The 26,611-nt window shown below is 44.3% G+C and overlaps 1 protein-coding gene across 1 annotated transcript in view; it reads left to right on the top strand.

Annotated features, from left to right (window-relative positions):
- ABI3BP (ABI family member 3 binding protein) overlaps positions 1–26,611 on the top strand; it is a 286,567-nt gene that overhangs the window by 216,732 nt on the left and 43,224 nt on the right. The window contains exons 44-48 of the mRNA XM_034767801.1: positions 5,307–5,399; positions 10,239–10,349; positions 16,227–16,361; positions 17,762–17,830; positions 23,460–23,672. Coding sequence (XP_034623692.1) covers positions 5,307–5,399; positions 10,239–10,349; positions 16,227–16,361; positions 17,762–17,830; positions 23,460–23,672 — 621 coding nt within the window. The remainder of the gene's footprint in view (positions 1–5,306; positions 5,400–10,238; positions 10,350–16,226; positions 16,362–17,761; positions 17,831–23,459; positions 23,673–26,611) is intronic.

Here is a 26,611-nt window from a genome sequence, read left to right as displayed (position 1 = left end):
TGCTGTGTGTGAGTATGACTTTAGATATCTAATATAATCAGAAAGTAATGAGCACTCTGAGAACCGGCAGAATGTCAAGAGAGTAACAAATCTACCTCCTGTTTGGGCAACAAACATGAACACAGTTTTCTTTGGGGATATTGTCAGTAAATGTTAGTTTTATTAATATCAAATATTGAAATTCTGAGATTGTGAAGTTGCTTTTTTAGTTCAAACTACCCAGAAACCCACTGGCAGAAGATGAGAAAGCAGGTGAGAACTTGAGGATGGAGAGAGGATTTTTCAAGAGCTAAACAGGAAAGCATGGATATTGGCTGAATAGATCACATCCAGTCATGCCTTGGAGATTTTTATTGAAAATTAGGGATGATTAACCAACACTGAGGGTCAAATTGTATTTTTTAGTCACTAAATCCTTTTTGGAAGGTAAGGATGGAGGCATGCAGCAGTGGGAGTACCCAGAAAAATTCTATTTGACTCAGTCACTCTCAGATGTAACCATGCTCTATACTTGCAGGGGAAACAGGCCTGAGAACACAAAACCCAGACCTGGATTTTGAACTTCTTGAAGTTCAGAGTCAATTGGATTCAGGGTTTTGGTTTGAGCCATTTCCAGTTTGTGGATCTGTATGTGGCAGTGTGACTCGGTGTAGAGGACTGAAGTCAGGTGGGGTCATTCTTAATAAAATACACTGAAGAACTGAAGACAAATATATTGTTCTTCTAACTCTCCTGGTAGCTGCTCTTCTCTCTCCTCAGAAGAAAGAAGCTCCTCCTACAATTCCTCATGACCTCTGCCCCCACCCCACCCCCATTCCAGTGCCACTGCTTCCTCCGCACCAGTTCCCTCTGCCCCTTCAAAAAAGTGCTTAAGTGGTACATAGACCTTGTGTCGCCCCTCTGCATAGGGAATGAATTTCACCCGAAAGTAGTGGCTAAGTAAAGATTAGACAGTGGAGAAAATTGCAGTGGATTTTCCTGAGACTAGATTTGTTATTGTTTCATGCATTGTTATCAAACACCAAATACATTAGCAGAAGATGTTTATAATCATATTAGTTCTTGAGAACAAGTAACAGATCTGTGTTCTCAAGAAGGGTCTTTTTAGCCTGAAAGCATAGAATTTTATTTATCCAATAAAATGTTGCATTATCTTTGTATCTGTATTGTGACAAAGTTGCTCCTCTGCCTTGGTGGGTCCTGTGCTTATTGGTGGATTTGCTCGCCTCAGAGATTCATGGCAGCCCCCAGTTTGGCTACTTTTGTAGTGGCTCAAACCTTCCGTTCACTCAGCTAACCTCATCACTGGCCAGCATGGGGGAAAGGGAGGAGAACAATCCCCGCAGTCTCTGCTGACCCACCTCGTGGGTCAGGGGACAGGCCAGGGACCTTCCCCTCTGGTGGGGCCCACAGTCCAGGTCAACTCCTCTTGTATCAAATAGGGAGTTGGAGGGATGGGGGGAACCCAGGCCTGCCCTCTACTCCGGGTTCCAGCTCAGGGCCCTGTGGATAGCAGTTGTCTACAGTGTTTCCTGTGACCGCTACAATTCCCTGGACTGCTTCCCCATGGCCTCCTCCCAACACCTTCTTTATCCTCACCACAGGACCTTCCTCCTGCTGCTTGATGACGCTTGTGCTCCTCAGTTCTCCAGCCATACACCTTCTCACTCTCCGCTCCTTGCGTGCCTCTTGCTCCCAGCTCCTCGCACACACCTCACTGACTGAAGTGAGGTCCTTTTTTAAACAAGGTGCCCTGATTAGCCTGCCTGTCCTAATTGATTCTAGTAGCTTCTTAATTGGCTCCAGATGTCCTAATTAGTCTCCCTGCCATAATTGGTTCCAGCAACTTTCTGATTGTTCTGGAACAGCCCATTATCTTACTCTTGCTTAATCTGCGGCTAATGTATCTACTTTCGATCACTCTCCTGTAGCCCTCTAGCCTGAACCTGTCACTACATACATGCATAAAAATAGCAGAAGATGCTGTTGAAGGGGAAGTAGCAGTGAGAATGGAGCAAATTAATCTGTGTGACTTTAAGCAAGTTACTGCATTCTTTTGTGCCTCAATCACCCCATTTGCGAAACTGGGATATTAGTGCTTACCCAGTTTTGTAAATGTTTTAAATGTATGTAAAAGATTGGGAAAATAGATGACTAAGGGGGAATATGATAGAGGTCTATAAAATCATGAATGGTGTGAAGAAGGTGAAGAAGGAAATGCTATTTTCCCTTCAAATAACTCAAGAACCAAGGGTCACCCAATGAAATTAATAGTCAACAGGTTTAAAGCAAACAAAAGGAAGTACTTCTTTACACAATGTTCAGTCAGTCTGTGGAACTCATTGCCAGAGGAATGCTGTGAAGACCAGAAATATAACTGGGTTCAAAAAAGAATTAGATAAGTTCACAATGGATAGGTCCATCAATGGCTATTAGGCAGGATGGTCAGGGATGCAACCCTACGCTGTGGGTGGCTCTGAGCCTGAGACTGCCAGATCCTCGGACTAGACAACAGGGGATGAATCACTCGATAATTGCCCTGTTCCCACTGAAGCATCTAGCATTTGCCTCTGTCAGAAGACAGAATACTAGGCTAGATGGACCATTAGTCTGACTCACTATGGCTATTCTTATGTTCTCTAGTCAGAGCGCCAGATCAATGGCTGGTATAAATCAGCGTAGTTCCACTGAAGTCAAGTAACCACCATCATTTTTTCTTCTAAATTTAGGGAAAACCTGGGGTGGAATCCTGGTCTGATCTATTATTTTGCATTGAACTCATCTGCCGTTTGCAGTTTCACATTGGTTTCCGAAAGGAGTCAGTGGAGCTAAGCTGGTTTATACTAGCTGAGGTTGTGGCCAATCAGAGCTAAGTGCAAAGCATTCTGTTATTAGTAAGCATCCTAAGAGAATACAGAGCTGTTAAAGGTACTTTGAAAAGATAATCATTATGAGAGATGGGCCCAAATCAAAATCCTGCATCCAAACATCCTCCAACATTTTGAAGCACGCCCAGATCCAGATTTGAATGTTGTGGCTTGGGCCTGTCATAGGATGTTTGATCCCTTTAAGAGGGAGCAGGGTCCAGTATATCAAATTGCACTTAAAAGGGGGCACCTGAGCCCTAGAGGGGAGGAGACTGGGTGAGTGGGAGATCTGGAAAACTGCCTGAGAGCAGACTTAAAGGAAAAGTGACAGTTAGCCAGGAGAGACAGGAAAGCTGAAGAGAGCTGAAAGGTCTGCAGGCCCTCCCTGTGAATAGGGAGGAATTGGCAAGGAGACTGCCAGAGGTGCTAGTCTGCTGACTTTACCAAACTGGAGGGCCAATGCAGGGAGGCTGTAAAGGGCTAAAAGGTAAGAGACCAGTGGAGAGGCTAGCCTGTTGACCTTCCTGAGACAGAAAGCCTGTGCTGGGAGGTTGAAAAGGGCCGAGGGCTAGGAGACCAGTACGGGGGCTAGCGTGATGATCTGGAGAGCCAGAGCCAGGAGCCCGAAAAGAGCTGAGTCATTGCATTGTGTTTGGGTAGAAGACGCATGAGACTAGTCATGCTCAGGTGGATGGTCTAGAGGCTGGGGCCCTGGAACTCAGGGCAGAAAGGAACTGGGAACAGAGTTCTGGTGGACTCATGGGTGGGTGACCTGAAGTAATGTCCAGGGATAGGGGAATGGAAGTCACTGTGTTTTCCTCTGTTTCACTGTGGGAACTGGGAGAATGGTTTTCCCACACGGATTCTACAGACTATTGTGTGTGCCATGCATAAGTTATGCCTGGGGTGGGACTTTGAACTGAACAGTGAGTGAGGCTGTGCTCTTTTTAAGGCTGGACTGACAGGAAACTGAAGCAGGTGGGTTTGTCGTACCACAGCCTGTCTCTAGAGCGGATGCTTTATGACAGGTCCCATCTGTAATGATAACTGATGACTTTGGGATCATTTTGGCTTGGGTTTATCATCACATGCTCAGCAAGACTGTACCTGTCCTGGGTACTATACCGCTACACCGGCCACTCAAGACAGCTGCCATAAGATTGCCTAGAAGACTTAACTGGAACCAGACTGCTATTGTTCAGCTTGATAAGTAATCCGAAAACTTCTCAGGATTAGTTTTAAGATCAGATCCTGTCTCCACTGAAGCCAGTCAGAGTTTTGCCAGGATTAGGCCCATAAATGGTGATCCGTGAATAAGAAGTTACTTAAAAAGAATTATCTGATTTATACTGTTGGAGCAGTACATCTAACACTTAAACAATCTTAATGATAGCTGTTAAATCTATAAAATCTTTGTTTTTAATATCATGGGCAGGTTGGAATTGAATTTGAAATTGATAGTTATTCGACTGTGGTTTTCATTTTCAGATAGTGTGCTATATTAATTTAGTTGACTTCTTTGAAATGTTATCCAAATTAAGTTTAAGTACATAATGTTCTGAGTCATTTGGAAAGTAAATTGTGATAAAACTTTGTTGTGATTAATTGTTTTTAACATAACATACTGAGCACATTAAGGAGAACTATTCAGATGGATTGTCCACAGATGTGACAAAATTACAGTGAATCTCCTCTATCTCATTTTACCAACATTAGCCATTGTGCAGCCAGTGGGATATTTAAATGTACCTTCATTTTGTTAGGGGAATGCATATTAAGATTAGTCTACATGTGTCTTAATTGTCAATATGTAAAACAGTTATACCAAAAATAGTTATGTACCAAGAATATTTATGTTGATCTTTATAGTGCCACTCAACTTTGGTTTTTTTTTAAATCAGTTTACATTATTTGTAAATAGGACAGTCCTTTATATACAAACTGAATTTTACCCACATTTTGCTTTCAGTAGTCCAAATATGGTCTGTGTTTGGTTCAGTGTATCTCCAGTGGTTCCATATTGGGGATGAACAGACAGTCTTTTCTAGGAGAAAAAAAGAGCTTGCCCTCTACAAGAGTCAGTACATTTAATTTATGTAGAGAAAAAGCTTGTTTCCTTTTTCAATATCATGTTGGGCCCTAGCTTTTCTTGAGTAACCATGGAATCTCACTGCTGTTACCCAGCCCTTGCTCTCACTACCCCTTTCTACTGCTTGTTGCCCCCTTTTTTGTGCTATGTCTAAAATTAGATTGCCATCTCTTTGGGGCCAGAGCCAATATCTTCTTCCTTGCACTAGAAAGCAACTAGCACACTTTGAGGTTCAATAAATACAATAACAATGAATGATAGGTGTATGTTCTAAGGCTTGTGTTTGTTTGAAAATGAGTTGTGTGTGTTTTGTCATGTATACATTTACTTTATTTTCTTTTATTTCGCAGGTGACAAAGAAACAGTTCACAATTTTACCAACTTTCTCATGGGCACAAATATATCGCTGGAATCCAATATTACATGGAAAAATCCAGATTCCGGTAAGATTAATTATGAAGACCATGTCACAGTTCCTCACAAATGATAAAATTGCTTTTTTAGATGACAAAAAACAAAACACACTACGTCTATTGAAGTAGATAAAATAGGATCTCTCATTTCTCATCAGAAAAATATGTCGTCATGGCTCAGGAGACTGGTGATAGAATAAAGAAATTTACACTTCTAGATCATCAGTTCATATCCAGCACAGGTTGCTGGGGACCAAATGTTGTTACCATCCGATGGTTGTTTGGCAAGCTATGTGATGAAGCTGTGTGGTCAAGAAGCCACATTACAAAAACACCATCACAGTTGGTACTGATTGGCACTCTTGTTGGATGTCTCAGGAGAGACCCAAGGATGGAATGGGTCTAAATGAGACTAAATTACCATCTAACCCATAAGGATACACTCTACGGGCTAAGGTTGAGGACAATTAGCAAGGTAGTACGAGGAAGCTTGCACTTCCTCTGTATATGTTGTATCTGTCCAGGGCTGTCAATTTGGCAATTTTCACAATAATTAAATTCCCATGAACATTCTACATTTTTTAAAGCATTCATAGTGTCAAAATAATAAAACAATCACTCTGTTCATGCTTTAATGGATTTTTTTGTGGCCCACCCAGCAAATTACTTTTTATCTAGCTAATTGTATTCCAGTAAGCTTATTAGGAATTGCATGCTTTTAATGAAAAGGAATATATACATGGTATCATTCTGCCTTCATTATAAGAACCCATACTAACTGCTACTTTGGTGTTTCTGTTCACTAGCTTTAATCTGAAAAAAAATTAGCATCTCTTTGAAGCTGTGCATGAATTTACTTTTATGCTCTTACTGATGTTTTTGAAAGGCTTTTCCTTTTGAATCCTGTCTGATGTTAAAACTTCAAACAATTCGTGCAAAGAAAAGCCTCCTAAATTAATTATAAACTGTGGTGTGTTCATAATCCCGAGATAGAACACTGGCACTTAATTTACTTGGGTGAAAAAAGAGAAATGGGGCTTACAGTTGAGATTTGGCATTTCAGTCCCTTAAAGTTTATTCAGTCTAAAAATTGTACTTAGCAAGGATTACGTCAATATGATAAACTACTAGTAGTAGTGGTAGCTTCATCCAAGCAGTAAGGTAAAGCCAAGGATGGCTATCAGTTTTAATTGATTAGTCCACTTTTTCTGAACTTAGGTAATTAGTATGTATTTAAGTAGATCCCTTTTGGGATTTGAAGAGTTTGAAAGGACATATTATACATATAATTTTTGAAGAATATCTACATCTGCTGTTATTCATTTTGGTATATTATATATTTATTGGTAAGCCTTTAGAGCTTTGAAGTAAGCCAATACTTTGAACTGCAGTCAAAATGGATTATTGGATATACACTGTTTTGTCATTTTCTTAAATAAGAGTGGACTGTAATTTTATTTTTTATGTTCAGTACTATTCATTAAGCCTACCTACATGAAGTTGTACATTGTTTTGTTTTTGCGTGCTATATAACAAACAAAATCTACATTTGTAAGTTGCATTTTCACGACAAAGATTGCACTACAGTACTTGTATGAGGTGAATTGAAAAATACTATTTCTTTTGTTTTTTTACAGTGCAAATATTTGTAATCAAAAATATACACTTTGATTTTGATTACAACACAGAAGACAATGTATATAAAAATGTAGAAAATCATCCAAAATATTTAATAAATTTCAATTGGTATTCTATTGTTTAACAGTGCAATTAAAACTGCGATTAATCGTAATTAATTTTTTGAGTTAATCGCCTGAGTTAACTGCAATTAATCGACAACCTTAGTTTAAACATGGATAGTAGAAGAAAAGTCTCTACTTAAATTTGATTTATCCTGTTTTCCAAGGTATCGGTGGAAAATGTGGTCAGTTGTGATCCATACTTACATTGTCTTTTTCTAAGACACCTCTTCAAAACTCATACAGTGTACTATAGCTGTCTGAAAAATGCATTCTTCTCACTGGGTATTGAGATAGCTTTTCCTGTATGAATGATGTATATTAGTATTATCAATTCAGAGGTGGTAACATCTGGTTGATCAGCATGAGTGGTTAGGCTCTATGAAGCAATTTTGCCATTCTGATAAGTAAAACCAGCCCGTATTTTATATGAAATTGTCACCAGCTGTAGTTGAAGAAACTGAATCAGCTATTGGTTATTTTATTATTTTTAAAAAATTAATATGTCACTGCAAATTTAAATAGTAGTTTACACACATAGCAATTTCCTCCCCCTAGGATTTTATATTTTTTGAGATTATGCATGGGGCTATACATTTTACTCCTGAGGACATTCTGCACCAAAAAAGTTAAAAATTCTGCGCACAGTTTTAAAATTCTGCAAATTTTATTTATCAAATAAATGTGGACACTCCAGCATGGCATGGGGGAGCACAGGCCACTGGCTGCACAGAGGTGGGAGATCACTCTGCAGCTCCCTCTCAGGATATGGACTCAGTGGTGAGGCTGCACTCAACCCTGACACAGTGCAAGGACCGGGTCTGCCCCAGAAACACCCCAGGGCACTGCCTCTCTGTACCAGGTGTGGGCAGGCAGGCTCAGCAATGCAGGATCCAAGTGTGGAGGGGCTTAGTGTGAGGTGATCCAGGTGTGGGGTGGGAGGTTTCTGTGTGGGGCAATCTGGGTGTGGGCAGCTCAGTGGGGGATCTGGATGCACAGGGGCTTGTTGTGTGTTCTGCGTGCAATGATAATGGGATTCTGCGGAGGGGGGGTCCGGGTGAAGGTTGCTGGGGATCAGCAAGGGGGGAGCTGGGGCGGGGGACAGAGCTCGGTTGAGGAGTCTGGGTGTGGGGTTCCCAATGCTGGGGGAGTGGGGCTCAGTGGGATGGAGACTATGTGCAGCTGGTTGGGGCTCAATAGGGCGGGGATCCGGGTGCAGGTGGCTTGTTGGGGTGGTCCAGGTGCTCGGGGAGTGGAGCTTGGGGAGGTTCCGGGTGCGGGGAGACGGGTGAGGATCACCAGGAGGGCCTGGGCATGAGGGGGTCTGGATGCACAGGGGTTGGGTGGATAGGGGAGCAGCTCCCTGTGCAGTGAGCCCTTCCCCTGCAGCTGATGAGCAATGGGTGCAGGAAGTGCGGGAGGGAGGAAAGGAGTTTGCAGAACTTCCTACAGTCAGGAGAGAAATCTGGGGGTGAGTCTGACACGGCCCTAGGTGCCGTGCAGGGGAAGAAGAAATCCCGTCCCCTCTGCTGATCTGGGACTAGCAGCTGAGCCCGGCGTAAGATAGGAGCCACCAGCCGGGTCTTCCTCAGTCCTGCCCCCCACCCCACAGTGATTTATCTCTCTGCGGGCTGCCCTGGGCACCCGAAACATACTGCTGGAGAGAGTTGTATGACCACTCCTGTGGCTTCCCTTTGCTTCCCTGTCAGAAAGTCATTTTTCTGCAGGAAAGGAAAGAAATCTGCGGGGGACATAAATTCTGCGCATGCGCAGTGGTGCAGAATTCCTCCAGGAATAAAAAAATTTTGAATAGTTTCTAGTACAGCGAGGCTCTTGGACACTACAGTAATAAAACTGAGGGAGTGGCGTCTCATCAGCAGCATCCAACATGAGCTGGAAGTCTTGTTTCTAGTGGACATGTGTTCACAGTGTATTGGAACCTCAGAGTTACGAACACCAGAGTTACGAACTGACCAATCAACCACATGCCTTAGTTGGTTGGAAGTATGCAATCAGGCAGCAGCAGAGACAAAAAATGCCCCCGCAAATATAGTACAATACTGTGTTTAAACATAAACTACTAAAAATAAATAAAAGGAAAGCAGCATTTTTCTTCTGCATAGTAAAGTTTCAAATCTGTATTAAGTCAATGTTCAGTTGTAAACTTTTGAAAGAACAACCATAACCTTTTGTTCAGAGTTACGAACATTTCAGAGTTACAAACAACCTCCCTTCCCGAGGTGTTCATAACTCAGAGGTTCTGCTGTACAAACTGGCCCCACAATTGCACTCTTGTCAGTTAGCTGTAGGGGAAAAGCCAAGGACTGAATGAGACAGGTGGACTGTCCAACCTGTTAACCCCTGTAGGTGGTCTGTCCAGATCAAAATCAAGCCATATTGGCGATTCAGTTTAGGGAAGTTTGCACTGCCCATGCTGTACCTGTTCCATAACTAAACTATTTAAATCTTCCTTAATAATAATAATAATAATAATAATATATGGAGATATACCTATCACATAGAACTGGAAGGGACCTTGAAAGGTCATCGAGTCCAGCCCCCTGCCTTCACTAGCAGGACCAAGTACTGATTTTTGTTAAAAATAAAATAATCATTTAGTATTTTTGGGTGATGCCAGCTTTGTCATGAACAGAGATGCAACGTAGTAAAAAAATTACAATATTGATGGGATTTGGGAATAGGACAACTAATTTGCAGAATTCCAAATGTTCTCAGCTGGTGGTTATCCTTTGGAAGAAAAAATATCCAGTTGTGCCTACAGGAATGTTCTTCTTGACAAAAGTAACTGTGTACACTAAATGAATCTCTGAAGCATGTGGGTAACCTGTCAAAGAAAAGAGCGGTTCAAATGGACTGTCTTGGCTGCCTTGCTCTGATGACGGCGTGGTTTAATCTTGCAGGCATGCACTTTTCCTGCAGAGAATTTAACGTCAATATGTAACTTCATTCAGGATCTCCCTTTCTGTGCTTCTGCTGTTCTGAATGCCGAAGCACATGCCATAAAATTTTGTTTGAGAAGTCAAAATAAAGCGGTTAGCCCTGTTTCTCTTTCTGATTACATGGTTTGTGGTTAAACAGCTAACGGTACTGTCTTGTAATATTTATACAGTAGCTACAGCACCTGACCGTCGGCATCCTCCCTTAGCTCCTGCCAAGCCCACACAGGTGCGAAGAAAACCGTTGCCTCCAAACACAGTGACTGGTAAACCAGGGAGTGCAGGTATTTCAGCATTTTCATTTTCAGTTTTAATGCTTTTGGTTGCTGTGATGTGCTGAATAGCCTTAACCCCTGTTGATATCCATGGGAATTGAGCGCAGTCAGAACTTCACAGGATCAGGTCCATTTTTGTTAGCTAAGGCAAGTTCTGCAAGGTTCCCACTTGAATTTCCTTGGATATCTATTTTATGCATACAAAGGATGGATCTGATGAAGCACAGGCTGAATATGTCTTGCTCCTAAGCTACCCTCCTGAGATGAGCATGTCTGATGCTCTTTTGCCTTCACACATAAGTCCAGTTCCTTCTCTAACCAGATTTCAGTATAATCAGTCCTACTGGTGCAGCTGAAAGCATAATGGAGTGATGCAGGTTAAGTCAATATTTCCTTTTAAAAGAGTTACAGTAGATAATTTTATGACCAATAATAGCATTTACAGTTATCACATGCATGCCTCAGAAGAGGTAATCAAACATCATGCCTCAGGATATATCTGTAACTGATTATCTGTAAGAATCAGGAAGGGAAAAATGGTGTCCAACATATGTAGCATTACAGAATTTTCAGGGGAATTCGACCCATTAAAAATCAGGGTTGAGATTTGCAAAGCAGTTCAGTGGATTTAACCACACATCTTCTATTGAAAATTAATGGAAAGTGTGTGGCTAAATCCTCTGCTCTGTTTTGAAAATTGCAGCTTAGTTATTTAGTACTACTACTGGAGGCAGGAAATCAGACCCATAAGACTGATTGTCTGTTCTAATATGATTAATACTTTTGTGATTCCAGTATTCCTGTTTATATAAAAAGAATGAGGAGTATTTGTGGCACCTTAAAGACTAATAAATGTATTTGAGCATAAGCTTTCGTGGGCTAAAACCCACTTCATCAGATGCATACAGTGGAAAATACAGTAGGAAGATATATATACACACAGAGGACATGAAAAAATGGGTGTTGCCATACTAACTATAACGAGGGTAATCAGTTAAGATGGGCTATTATCAGCAGGAGAAAAAAAACATTTGTGGTAATAATCAGGATGGCCCAAACCCACAATAAAATATAAAAGTCAGACAAAATATGAAGATAGTCACTGAACTTTATATAAATACTTCCAAGCAAAACTGTACTTCATGATTTATTATTCTAAAAGAATACTAATACGATTCATTATTAGACAATCTTGAGCCTGCATCCAATAACTATATTGCAATTCTCTAATTCTGTTTAGACCAAACTGCAGAAATACTTCTTATGTTAAACTGTAGCATATATCACAAATATTTGCATTTTCTAAAAGTTAGATTTTATTGAAATAAAATCCATTACTACGGACAACATTAGATTTAATTCTGTGGTTTTGTGACTTACTGCAAAATTGTGTTAAATGAAAACCTGGTTTATGTTTGTAATAGGTCACTGGTTTACAAATAAAAGAAAGAAATTAAGAATGGCTCAAGCTATATTGCCTTCATTGTTATTTCCAAGGTCTGATGTATTGATACATACATATTACTTTTTGTGTGGATGTAACTATTCATGAGTGTGAAAGGCTGCTAGGTCTGACTAGAGGCAGGCAAATGTGATGTAAATGTATACCAATCAAATCTTCTAATTCACCTCAGTTTTGGCTTCTGATATTAGTTCTGGGGTAGAGAAGGCCAGTTGTGCAAGCTGGTGTGCGCTGGGCACTGTATTCAGCAGAGGAACTCACTTTGTGGAGACATTAACCAGTTTGCCCCAGGTCTCCAGTATTGAAATGTTGGTATTGCGTCAAACTATTGCATTACCAGTTTCTCCTCTTACCACACACAAGAACAAATGCACATGAAATTTTCCCCCTTGACATGGCAGTAGTTCCAGGTGTGAGTTGATGCTGTTAGTTGATTAATATATTTTTAAATTTATGTTGTAATTGGAACATGTTGGGGCAGTTTCATCCTTGGTGTGATTCCATTATTTAATGAACTCAGACCAGGGATGAATTGAGTCCAGGTTCTGCTCATTGTTACACTAGTGCAGGGTCCCCAAACTATGGGGTGTGCCCTCCTGGGGGGGCACAGAGGAACATTCGTGGACCACATGGTGGGGCCCTGGCCAGCCTCCATAAGGGGCGCAGGGAGGGAGTGCCACCCAGCCCCACTCTGCGCCCAACCCAGCTCCGTCCCCATACGCAGCTCCAATCCACCCTATGCTCCACCCCCAGCCCAGCTCTGCCCTCATTCCCTCTCTGCCCCCAAGCTGGCTCTGCCTCCAGCCCCAGCTCCTCCCCCATCCCTTCAGCCCAAGCTCCTCTGCTGAGGAAGCCTTGATTGTGCAGTAATGGAGGAGCGCGCAGATGGATTCCATTGCTGGTAAGTGGGAGCATGACAGGAAAAGTTTGGGCACCAATGCACTACAGTGTAAATCTGGAGAGACTTCTTTGATGTCCAAGAGTTACTCCACATTTGCACTTTTCTTCGTTAAATCTCTAATTCATTAAATCTCTGATACATCTACCAGTGTTTCATATTTTCATCCTCTTTTCCCTCAACTTAAAGGCCAATTTACATATTAGCTAGTAACTATCATAGAATCCTGGACTTTAAAGATAGAATAAACCAATTAGCTCATCCAATCCATCTCTCAGGCCAGGATTTTCTTCGATCATACATTTCCTAATGTTTTGTCCAGTTTAGTTTTAAATGTCCCAAATCATGAAGCTTCCACCAATTCTCTTCAGAGACTATTCCACAGCCTTAATTAATTATGCATTGATTTTCCCTTTCTTAATTTTGTCCCATAGTTCTTTCTTGTACCACCATTGGAAATTCTTATTAGTAACATTTTATATACAAGCTGAGTATTACGAGAGGAGTTATTGCTTAGCCATTCAAAATCTCCAAAAAGGAAGTAAGAGATTTCTATAAACATCCTGAAATTTGATGGCAAGAATGAAAGCCTTAATGGAATTTCCATTTCTGTCCTTGCGTCTGATTGACCAAAGCCACTGTCTGTTTGGAAGTGATGTTCTTGTGTATCATACAGAGCTGGGCAAATAACAGATATTTCGCAATTCAGAAAAATTAAAAATTAATTGTTTCAGATCAAATTGAAATGTTTTTATTTAATTTTTGGCAAATCGAAAAGTCAAAGTAAATTTTGCTTTGGGTTGAATGAAGAGTTAGGTTTCTATTTTGAGCATTTTTTTAATCTGTGTGTGACGGGATCCCCGGGATGTAGCCTGGGATTGTGGGACCGCTTTGCCCCCTTAAGTCTCTCCAGCCTGGGCTGTCTCTCACAATGCCTTGCTAGTGACGAGCAGCAAACCCCTCCAGGTGCTGTTAGCACTCAGCACAACTGCATGTGGAGACCCCACACCCAGCTAGATTGCATGAATACTCCCAGGGCCACTCATGAATCACACAGAAAAAGGCATCAGAGCCAAATCACTCCAGCTCCCAGCACTGTACCTCAGGAATATACTGTCTTACACTGCTCAAGATGGGCAATGCAAATTTATTAATTGGCTCACCACTTCATCAATGGAAAGTGGATATACACCAGCCTTTGCAAAACCTGAGCAGATTTGCCACACACTTCATACAAACTCACTGGTAAAGATAAACAGTTAAATAAATTTATTTACTATAAAAGATAGATTTTAAGTGATAGGCAAAAAGTCAGAGTTAGTTACCAAAAGAAATAAAATATAAGCACGCAGTGTAAACTCTCAACCCCATAAGACTGGGCAACAACTAGACTAAGCAGTTTTTCTCACCCCAATGGATATTGCAGTCCATAGTATACAGATTTCACCCTTAAAATCTGGGCCAGTCCCCTCAGTTGGAGGCTTCAGTCTTCTTCTCAGTGTCTTTGTTGCTTGCAGCATAGGAAGGAGCAGGAGAAAAGGCACAGCATGTGGCCACTGTATCTGTTTTATAACCTCAGTCCCATGTGCTTGGGGAACACAAGTCCAAGCATGTCTGGGTGCCTTGCCTAGTCTCCAGGCAAGGCTGAACAATTCCCCCGGTGAGGCCTCATGCAGGTGAGTCATTGCATTGTAGCTCCCTTTCTGGACAATAGTTGTCGATGAGTGGATTGATACCCTGCTCGGGTGTTGGTTACTTTCCTTGCAGTTGCCTCTGGGGAGATAATATCTGGCTGATTCCCCAACTTACAGCATGGTTTAGTGACAACCATACAACACAATTCTCATAACTTCATATGCATTAATGATATACATATATGGATAGAGAAATGACTTTTAGTAGATCATAACCTTTCCCCTGATACCTTACAAGGCATGCTTTATATGTAAGATCACGATTATATAAAAATGAGGATTATGGGGGCTCCAGGATGCTCCCCCAAGGTATAGAATGTCACAGTGTGTTTATAAAATTATAGGAAGTTTTGAAATGAAATCATTTTGAACCAAAAAAAAGTGAAATGTTTCTTTTTGGGGGATTTGTTTCTTTGTTTTTACTGTAAATTTGGCAAAATTGATATGAATTTGCAAAATGTTTCAATGTTGGCAAATCTGCATTTATCAACAAAAAAATGTTTTTGAAAAATATTGACTATCTCTAGTGTCATGATAAGCAGGGAGCAGGCCTAAATTATATAGTATTTGAACTCTTTGAGATTTGCCACGCAATATTTGTTAGAAAATATCTGACCTTTTTCAAATGTAATTTTGGACTTCCACTTACTTTTTGAAAACAAACTACAGTAGAACCGCAGAGTTACAAACACCTCGGGAATGGAGGTTGTTCATAACTCTGAAATGTTCGTAACTATGAACAAAACGTTATGGTTGTTCTTTCAAAAGTTTACAACTGAACATTGACTTAATACAGATTTGAAACTTTACTATGCAGAAGAAAAATGTAGTCTGACGTTCTACTGTAGAAATATTTTGCCACAAACCATCCACCTCTTCAAATACTTGTCTTCATCATTTAGTTGATACCAGGAGATAATAAAAACAATATCCCATGATCTAAAATAATTAAAAATGGCAAATAATTTAGTCATTTATTTTCAATGGAGAATAATAGCGCTACTCATCAACGCCTTCTCAAGATGGATATTACTTACTATAAAAAAGGGTCTGTCCAGCCCAGAATAAAACCATCCTACCCAATTTCTAGGCCCATTGTGCTGTAGATTATACAAAATGTTGGGCAGAACTAATGAAAGTCATGCTGTTTGTCTTGAATGGATTTAGAGCTGCCCTAGGAAATACTGTAACAAACTTTTTAGGGTTCCATTGTTCAGCTGTGTAAATTCAGCTGTAATTAGGACAACTCTTGCTGGCTGGCTGTTTACATCCATAATCCTCCTTCATACTATGGACTTGGTAATGTGCCCACCATGTTGAGCATGCAAATGAAAGGAACTTAAAAACAGAATTACACGGGAAGAGTCCAAGTCTCAGTTACTGAATTTAGCTCTCTCATCATGTACCTTGTCATAGGCATAAACCATCACCATTAGCCTAGAAGCAGAGAATTATAGATGAGAGAAACAAAAAAGTTTTATTGGGTAATTTTGTCCCTTTACCAATTAGTGTAGGATTGTTCTCTGTAGTATATTCAACTAACTATATTCAATTTTTATCTGCCTATATCCCTCAGAAATCAAAGTTTGAGTGACCTAGCATTTTTGTATATATTGAAGGTATAGACTATATTGTTTTAGTCGCAATCAGGACTTGTCCAGTCTTTCTTGAGTCCAACTGGAAAATGGTGCTGTGCTGAGGGGGGGAGCTATGCTTGAAGATGGAAATAGGTGCTTCCCTCCTAAATACATGATCCCACTCCTTTTCTGACTAAACAGTCGTAAAAATCTGAGTTGTGTTCAAAAGAAAACAAGCTCACTTCTTCTACATAGGAATTGCCTTGAAGTCACGAGCTCCACCTTCTCCCATGACTATTGTAGCTAAATCTACTGGACCAACCATATCTCTGAAGATGGAAACACCAAGAAAGAAGCCAACAGTTTCTGCTTCTCCTCCAGAAGACTATGGTAAGCATGTTAGGAGCAGTTTTGTTTTATCTTTGTTTGTTTTTATCTAAAATTCAGGGAGCTCCTGTATTAAAGTTCCATGCAATTCAGCTACTTGATTGTATCAGTCACTTAAATTTTTGTTGCATCCCTTCCCCAAACACTTAAATTTATGTTATCTATTTAATATAAGGTCCTCTGGACTAGTTCTGATTCTGATCTCACTTACACCACGTTTGCACTAGTGTAACTGCATTGAATTCAACTGACTTACTCCTGATTTGCATCTATGTGATAGCAGAATAAGGCCCTTTGTCTTCCGAGAAGTCTGTACATGCCTCACACACTTTTGATACTTACTATAGAGGCCACTTGAATTGTGTTGAGGCACCACAAGATGTAGCCTCCTTTTCTGAGAGTTTCACTATATGTAGTGCCACACATTCATGTCAAACTGTTACTCATCTGTGATCTACACGGTGGTATTATTGTTGTATATATCCACCTAGTTACTCTGATAATCCAGCCCCCTTGCATATAAGAAGTAATATAAGATGGGTACAAGCCACTAGATCTGGTTTTTAAACTCATCTGAGTTTGGGAAAATAAGAGCTGCTTCACTTGGAGAGTTGTATAAAGCACTAGTGTAGGCTGAAATAACTTAGGGACCTGAGATTAAAAAGACACATGCAGAGTGCTTTTCTTAATGTTATATAACTTAATATAAAATATTTATTCAAACCTCTTCAGATTTATCAGGCTGAAATATACCTTTGAATGATTTCCCACTTGTGACTGCCATGGTGCCATATACTTTGACGGAAGCAGGGTTTGCGTCTAAGTGCAGAATTTGGTCCATCTTGTTTGCCATAATTAATATTTAATTATAAAATATTAACTTCATGAGTCCTAGTCTGCTTTTTCATGTACTTCCACTGGCTTCCAGCATACTTGCACTTCGCTTTTATTGATTTTAATGGGAGTTGCATGCTGTGAAGACAGAATTTGGCCCATATTTGCCATTTTGATTGTGGAAGCTCTACTGAATCAATGTAATAGTCTAATGTGCTTATGGAGACTGAGCCAGACCATGAGTTAAAGAGTGGAGAGTCAGTGTGATGCAAAAAGATGCTTTGTTGGAGCTTTAAAGAGGAGTGTGGATATTCTGCATGGACTGGATTCGACAGCAATAATGAGCTCAATCATTTGGGTAATGATTATCCTGGTTTTGGCAGAGAAGCTAGGCTTTTATTTTCCATCACAGCCAAAATGAGGTGACTACTAGGAGAAAGCAAAAATGACAGCAAGCATGCACCATGGAGAGGTAATTTAGAATGGCAGATGAAATATGAGGTGTTGTCGTTTTTATATTGCAACTTGATGCTTTTCTGAGAATTTTATTGTGACTGTGTCTTCCTCAGTTAATACAACTGTCTTCAGCTCGAGTCCTACATCAGAGACTGATTCTCTGGGCAAACAACGGTTCACAGGTATGACTGTAATGGCTACATTCCTTGGTTATTAAGCCAGTTTTCATATATTTCCCCATCTATATATATATATATATCTGTAGAAGTGTTGGACTCATCAGTAGAGTGCCTCCTCATGACCAGGAATGGTGTAGCAGTTCTCTCCCAGTCTGGCATTCCTTGACAATAGCCACTCTGGTCCTCTGGTGGTCCATCTCTTCCTGTGATTTGGCTCTTCAGCCAGGTGATGATTTAAGTCCACCCCTTCTACAGTGTAACGGGGCGGGATTCACCCCTGCAGCGCCTCCTGCTGGTTGTCCAGGGAATTAGCGTCTCCAGCCTCTGGAGCGCCCTCTGCAGGCTGGTGTCCCGCTTGCTGCTGGGCCCAAGTCCCTCCTGGACTCCGGTGCCCCTTTCAGGCTGGTGTGGTGCCCCCTGGTAGTATCCCCACAGATCTGGGTCGCCCCTCCCTGGGGAACCCCCACCCTCTATCCCCACCTTGCCTCAGTCTATGGCTACTGCCAGTCTCAATCTAGCCCCCGTTCACTGGGGCAGACTGCAGTGTAAATACCACTCATCACTGACAAGGGGGGGTTGGACCTGGTGCCTCTGCCTACCCTTGGGCTGCCCTCTGCAACCCCAGTACCTTTCTTCGGCCTTTAACAAGGCCTGTAGCCTTGGGAGTTTCTAGGCCGGTGCTCTGGCCTTCCCCCAGCCCTGCTCCAGTCTTGGTACCCTGATTAGCTTCTAGCAGCCAGGCCCATCCCTCTCCACATCTAGAGAGAGAGTCTCTTTGTGCTCCTGGCCCACTGCCCTCTTATAAGGGCGAGCTGGGCCCTGATTGGGATGTGGCCACATCTGTGGCTAGTTCCCCAATCAGCTGAGGCTTGCTGCTTTTCCTAGCAGCAGCCCTCTCGCAGTCTTAGCCCTCTCCCAGGGCTGACTTCAAGCCCTTCAGGGCAGGAGCGGGTGACCATCCCGCTACATATGGTAACAGAACAGTCGAGCAATTTATCAGGTCTTCAGACGCAACTCGGGGTCCGATGGTTGTCACTCCCTTTTCTCAGGACTTTCCATCATCCCTCTCCCCTTCTCTGGCTTAATGTCTGCTCAGCAGTGGCTGGTAAGGGAACCTGGGCTGTCCCACTACACCACATTCTAGCTCAGTGACCCTGTAACCAGCAGCAAGGAATCCTCCATCCAACTCTTTGCTATTCTTTCCTTGGACTTCTTCCTTTCTCAGGCCTTCAGCCCCGCAACTCTCTGGGCTCACCCTTCTTTCAGGGCCAGAATCCCCCTAACCAAAATCCCAAAGTAAAAGTAGAAACTTAAACACCATGCTGCCATCCTCTGGCTCTTTCCACTCTCTGATCCCAGGCCAGGTCTACAATAGGATTTATAGGTGGATTACCAATGCTGGCAGGAGAATCCCTCCCATCAGCATAGGTCGTGTCTAACCTCAAGTGGTACAGCAATGCTGCTGTAGTGTTCTAAGTGTAGACAAGCCACCAGAGAATAACTGCAGAGTACCTGCCTATTTTCTTGCAACCCTTTTCTGCCACAGCTTCCTGTCTTTATACCAGGGGTCGGCAACCTACGGCACGTGTGCCAAACACTGCACGCGAGCCGATTTTGAGTGGCACGCTGCCTGCCCGGAGGAGGAGGAGGAGGAGGAGGGGCGGAGGGGCCGGAAAGCGCCACGCTGGGGGAAGGAGCGGGGGAGGAGGGAAGCTTGGCTGGCGCAGGACCAAGCTCCTGCCTCTGCCGGGGAGAGCAGTGGGGGGGGGAGTTCCAGCCCCCCGCCCTACTCAGCCCCCCGCTCACAGCTCTCCTGCAGGGGAAGGAGGCAGAAGCTTGGTCCTGCCAAGCTCCCCCCCTCCCCCGCTTCTTCCCCCAGCATGGTGCGTTCCGGCCCCTCCTCCTCCCCCTCCCTCTCCCTGCCAGTGATGGCCCTTGCGAGGAGGAGGGGGAGTGGAGCGGAGCCGAGTGGCAGCGGGCTCCCTGCTCCATAGAGGAGGCAGAGAGAGGTAGGGATGGGCCTTGGGGAAGGGGGTGGAACAGGGCATATCATTCCCAGCCCCTGCCCTGAGCGGCTCATAGCAGGGGGCTGGGAGCACCCCCATGAGCCGAGCACCCCAGCCTTCTGCCCTGTACCCCTGAACCCCCCACACACACACAGCCTTCTGCCCTGCACCTCCACACACCCCCAGCCCTCTGCCCTGAACCACCCCACACCCCCAGCCCTCTGCCCTGAACCACCCCACACACCCAGCCTTCTGCCCTGCACCTCCACACACACTCCAGCTCTCTGCCCAGACCTCGAGTCCCCCCAATCCCCAGCCTTCTGCCCTGCACCTCCACACTTGCACCCCCAGACCTATAGAGGGAGACCTTCTAAAAAACATTAACATGTATCACTGGCACGCGAAACCTTAAATTAAAGTGAATAAATGAAGACTCGGCACACCACTTCTGAAAGATTGCCTACCCTTGCTTTATACTAGCCCCCAACTCCTCCCACATCAGTAATTGGAAGAGCCCTGCGCGGATACAAATTTATGTCTGCGGATATAAATCGGTATCCACTGAATCGCAGGGCTCTCCCAGCATGATTGTACCACCCATAGCCCTGCCCCAGCCCTGTCCCCATCCCTTCCACACAGCTGTCTGCATCTCCTGTCTGGGGGCGTGTGCACCGCTTGAACACAAGAGCATGACCAGGGACAGCTGCCGGTGAGCCTGGTGGCTGGGAGTGGTACGGCCGTGCTAGAGCTGTCAGTGCAGGGCACTGGCTCCTGAGAGCAGCAACCCCACATTCTGTTCCGCTGCAGTTTCCGGAAGAGCCCCGCGGTTCCGCAAATACTGATTTATATCCGTATCCACGGGTATAAATTTGTATCCACACAGGGTTCTAGTAACTGGGACTGACCTACCCTCCAGATGGAGCAAAGTACCTTAATTGAGCTCTCTAGCTCCAGTTAACACTTATCCATACCAGTGTGTGGTACATAACCCATCACAATACCCTGTTTAGTTCCTGCTTCCAAACTTTAAATGCTTTTTTTTTTCCAGTTACATTTTGGTGGCAGATGAAAGGACTTCAGTGTAGGCTACCTAATCATTTTTGACTGGAGGACAGGAAACAAATCTGCCAGAAACCACTTGCCAGCAATTGTGCTAATGCATGCTGTTCACATTCTATTGAAATCATAATGGAATATCCTAATATGCCTTGCAAGCCCACCCATACAGGCTTTTACTATTTATTACCACTGTGCCTCAATGCAAGCTTTACTCTATGGTTTACTCACCCTACCAAGTATTACAGGGCAAACCCATTCTTACAGATAATCCCCACTGCTGCTGGTGTGCCCGATCATAAAAACTCTGCTGGGAAGAAAATACGTCAGTCACTGTAATAATTGTCTTTTAAACCAATTGTGCATTTTCTTTCAAATAGAGAGGCACTATCGAGTGTTGAAAACAAACCTGAAGCATGGGAGTGCAGAATTACAGTAATAGCTCCCATCTCCTCAGAGGAAGAATTTACTCTCCCAGACTAATCCTGCCTCTTTCCAATCTATGCATAGAAACTGTTGCATGTGCAATTAAAGCCATATTAATACTCGTATCTCGCTAACCTAATAAAGGTTTCCATTTTAAGGCTAATACACTCTTTATCACCTTCACTAATCTTTTATAATGTCACTACAGAATGCAAAACTCTTGCCTTTTAAGGATGGTTTCAGGGCTTGATCTTGCACCATTGAAATCAATAGAAATTTCCACTTGACTTCAGAAATGGCAGGATCAGGCAGATACTGAGTGCAAGGCCCTGCATTAAACTTGTTACCCTTTTTGTGGAAACGAGACCATGATTGTTATGTATTATAGTAGCAGCTGGAAGCTGCAAACAGGATCATAGGACATAAAAATATAGGGCTGGAAGGGACCTTGAGAGGTCATCAAATCCAACCCAGTACACTGAGGCAGGACCAAGTAAACCTACCATCCTTGACAAATGTTTGTCCCACCTGTACTTAAAAACCTCCAAAATTGGAAATTCCATAAATTCCCTTGGTAACTTATATCACTGCTTAACTAACCTCATAGTAAGAAAGTTTTTCCTAATGTCTAACCTAAATCTCCCTTGTTACAGATTAAGCCAGTTGCTGCTACTTCTGCCTTCAGTGGATATGAAGAACAATTGATCACTGTCTTCTTTGTAACATCCTTTGCCATATTTGAAAACTCTTATCAGCTCTCTCCTCGGTCTTCTTTTCTCAACACTAAACATGCCCAGTTCTAACTTTCCTCATAGGTCAGGTTTTCTTAAACTTTTATCATTTCTCTTCTGGGCTTCAATTTGTCCATACTTAAAAAGTGGTGCCCAGAACCGGACACAGTACTCCAGCTGAAGCATCACCAGATCCAACTAGAACAAGACCATTACCTCTCATATCTTACATATGACACTTCCGTTAATATACCCCAAAATGGTATTAGCCTTTTTCAGAGCTGCATCACATTGTTGACTCATATTCAATTTGTGATCCATTATAACCCTCAGATCCTTTTTGGCAGTATTACTGCCTAGCTAGTTAGTCCCCATTTTGTAGTTGTTCATTTGATCTTTCTTTCCTAAGTGCAGTACTTTGCAGTTGTCTGTATTGAATTTCCTCTTGGTGAGTTCAGGGCAATTCTCCAATTTGTCGAGGTTGTTTTGAATTCTAATCCTTTCCTCCAAAGTCCCTGCAACCCCTCCCAGCTTGGTGTCATTCACAAATTTTATAAGCATACTTTCCACTCCCTTATCCAAATTATTGATGAAAATATTGAATAGTACAGAACCCAGGATAGGCCCCGTAGGACTCCACTAGAGACAACCTCCCAGTTTGATGATAAACCATTATTAGCTACTCTTTGAATATGGTTTTTCAACCAGGTTTTTCATCTAGACCACATATCCCTAGTTTTCTTATGAGAATGTCATGTGGGATTGTGTCAAAAGCCTGACTAAAATCAAGATGTATCATGTCTACAGCTTCCCTTCTTCCCCCACCATCCATGAGAGCAGTAACCCTGTCAGAGAAGGAAGTTAGGTGGGTGTGGCAAGATTTATTCTTGACAAATCATTGTTGCAGTAGGGCTTCATTCTTCTAGACATTGTAAAAATAGATAATCAAAGTCCATCCTTGTCCCACTTTGTGATAGAAACTAATTCACTTGCTCAGAATATTTAGCTGTGCCTTCACCCTGTTGACTCCTATGTAACGCTGTCCCTGCAATTTTGAGTGCCCACTGCCATCATCACTCGTGCGAATGAGAGATGAGTGAAATGAGCACAGGCTCCAGGTGTACAAAAATCACACCAACATGTTGGTGTTGGGATATTTATTATTCTGTCTCTCACATGTAGGCATTAGAGAAGATAAGTTACAAAAAAATGGGAAAATAATAGTTAAAACATACTCAGAGTACAATGCACACACAAAGTGTAGATGTGACCATCACAGAATGGCATCTGTGTGAGATTTTGGACATGATTTGTCAGGCAGGATTTCCTACTTCATGCACTTAAATAAGTTTTGCCTTGTAGCTGCATTCTGCTGTCCTACCTAGCACTAACTGGGTGATGCTTTTCTCCTAGGCCCTCATGTCAAGTACATACCAAAAAATGACAGCGAGCCATGTTCTATTACGAGAACTCTCAAATACTTCCAAGAAAAGACGATCAGCAACACGGAAAATGTTACTAGCCCTCCACGAAATCCTCCTTCCAACCTCACTGTGGTGACAGTCGAGGGTTGTCCAAGCTTTGTCGTACTGAACTGGACAAAACCGGAAAATGACACCGTTACCTGTAAGTTTAATTTCAGTTATCATCTACTACTTCAATATATAACACTGTATGCTCATTTTTACTTTGGTTAAATGTTTGTTGTTGTTTTGTGTCCACAGATGAAAGTATCATTTAGATAAAGGGAGCCTGACTCTTCACTGCCTAGCATCTTGTGTAACTATTGACAATTGCAGAAGGTTGGTGTAAAATGCTATCAAATCAGAACTGTGGAGTTCTTCTTCGAGTGACTGCTCATGTGTATTCCATTATAGGTGTGCGTGCTCGCCATGTGCACCGGTAACAGAAGTTTTTCCCTTAGCAGTATCCGTAGTGGGGGAGCACCGCTGCGACCCCTGGAGTGGCGCCGACATATCGCGCCATAAAGGGGGCTGCATGCTCCCCCCACCCTCAGTTCCTTCTTGCCGCCAGTGAAGGTAGTCGGAACTTGCTCCAACTTAGCGTGGCTGCAGTGTTTCTAGCTTAGTGGTATCCAGTTTCACTGATCTCTTCCCTTACTGAACTTTTTTTCGCGAGTGCCTGGCTCGGGGCATGCCCCGTGGCCCAGGCTTCAAGTCATGCGACTCCTGTCGCAATTCCATGCCCAGAAGCGATCCACACAATCAGTGTCTTTGCTGTCTGGGCGAGTCTCACGTTAGTGAGAAGAGCAAGATCTGCCGCTCCTTCACGCCGCGGATGAAGAAGGAGCGTGAGATCCGACTCCGACCTCTTTTAATGGAGTCGGCATTGGCCCCAGCACCGGTGCGTCAAGCTGACCCCGCGCTGGGCTCCGCATCGTCGGTACGTGGAGAAGCGCCTCCAGTGCGCCGTTCCGAATTGGGCAGCCCCCAATCCCCACAGGGACAGAGACCTCCGACTCGCGCTGAGCAGAGTAGTCCAGTCCCGTCCACGCGAGCCTCACCTGAGATAGGAATGCCTTCGACGCCAGAGGCAGCTCAGGCCGCACGTGATATACTGACGCTTCCAGTGCCGGAAGCGCCACTGCAGTCTGGCCCCTGGTCCCGTGGGAAGCCGCCCTTGGGCGCCCATCAGCACTCCTTGGAGGTGTTGGAGGCCGAGGCACCTTCCCGGGTCAAGGTGCCGATCAGAGCCCCTCGACGCGCATTGACTCCGCGTCCGGACTCTTCCTGGAGCGGATCCCACTCCTCCGGTCTCAAGCAGGAGGTGGCAAGAGACAGCGCCGTTCCTCTTCCAGCGAGTCCGAGAGGAACAGGTCGCGACGCCATCAGCACTGACGCTCCTGCTCAAGCATCTGCCGTCACAGAGGCCATGCTCGCGGCGTGTCCCGAGAGTCCCCGGCACCACGGCGCCGCAAGGACACCAGGGACAGCTCCTTGGACATATATATCTCGACCTCCTCTAGGTCGAAGTCCTGGGGCAGGAGCCATCATGATCGAGACCGCTCCAGCCATTCTGACAGCATCGTGCACTCCTCCCGGACCTCGGCATCGGCGCGCAGCCGTCTCTCCCAGGGCCGCACCGCACCGCAGGACCAGTCTGCCCTGCCGGTGCCTGATACACCTCTGCTCCAGGCTGTGCCCTGGCAAGGACAATGGTGCCAGTGGGCACCGTGGCCTCAGGCACCTGTGCAACCAGGTCCTCACTCCATGACGGGTGCCTCTCAGTGCCGACCCGCGTCACCTTCCCGGCACCGTGATCAGGTTGTAGGTGCCGAACCCCCGGCACCAACTCCGGCACCAAACCCGGACGTGGAGCCCATGATGCCATTGGCTGCCGAAGGCGCCGCGCCGTCCACCTCTTCGGCGCAGGGTGATTCGGTTGCAGTACCGCCTCCCTCTTCCCAAGAGGACTTTAGAGCGCACCAAGAGCTGCTTCGGAGGGTGGCAACCAACCTCGATCTCCAGGCCAAGGAGATGGAGGAGCCCTCCGATACCCTTTTCAATGTCCTCGCCTCCTCGATACCAAGGCGTGTGGTGCTCCCTTTCCATCAGGGAGTTGCCAACATCACTACTGGCCTTTGGCAGACCCCGGCCTCTCTTGGGCCTATTTCCAAGAAGGCCGAGAGGAAGTACTTCGTCCCCGCGAGGGGTCTCGAGTATCTTTACACCCACCCAGCTCCAAACTCCCTAGTGGTTGAGTCGGTCCACCACCGCGAGCTCCCACGCCAAAGGACAAAGATGCTCATAGACTTGATACCTTTGGGGGAAAAGGTTTATTCGTCAGTGAGTTTCCTGCTCAGGATGGCCAACCATCAGGCGCTTCTGAGCCGTTACGAGTTTAACCTTTGGGGATCCCTCCCCAAATTTGAGCCCCTCATTCCTGACAAGGATGCGAAGGAGTTCCGGGCGCTGATTGAGGAAGGTGCGACCACCGCCAAAGCGGCTCTCCAGGCAGCTTCGGACATAGCAGACAGCCGCTCGTTCAATGGCTACCGCTGTTTCTATGCGACGGGCGTCGTGGCTCTCGCTTTCGGGGCTGTCGTCTGAATCCCAGTCCATAATGCAGGACCTGCTGTTTGATGGCAAGGCCTTTTTTGCGGACCAGACAGACACCCGTCTGCACAGGATGAAGGACACCCGCATCACCCTACAGACGCTAGGCCTGTACGTCCCGCCTGCCAAGGACAAGCCCAGGCCTCAACCCTCTGCTCCACAAGCTAGGGGCAGATATGAACCCCCATGTAAGCGGCAGAGAGATCAAAGGCGTCGGTCCGAGCGCCAATCCCGCTCGGCCCCAAGGCCTGGGCCCTCAAAGGCCAAGCGGCAGGGAAAACGGCATTTTTGACTCGTTGAGGGGGGTCACTGGGCCTGTTGCCAGTGTACTCCCCACCCAGTTAATAAAGTTGCCTTTTCTAAACCGTTTATCGGACTTCTGAGTGCAGTGGTCCCATATAATGTCGGACCAATGGGTCCTCAGCACCATCTCCCAAGAATACAGGTTGCAGTTTCTTTCAACCCCTCCCAACTGTCCCCCATCTGGGC

This window comes from Trachemys scripta, chromosome 1 (assembly GCF_013100865.1).
Source record: "Trachemys scripta elegans isolate TJP31775 chromosome 1, CAS_Tse_1.0, whole genome shotgun sequence".
In the NCBI taxonomy this organism is placed as follows: domain Eukaryota; kingdom Metazoa; phylum Chordata; order Testudines; family Emydidae; genus Trachemys; species Trachemys scripta.
The sequence above is the reverse complement of the archived record's forward strand: the minus strand, read 5'-3'. Positions and strand labels throughout refer to the sequence as shown.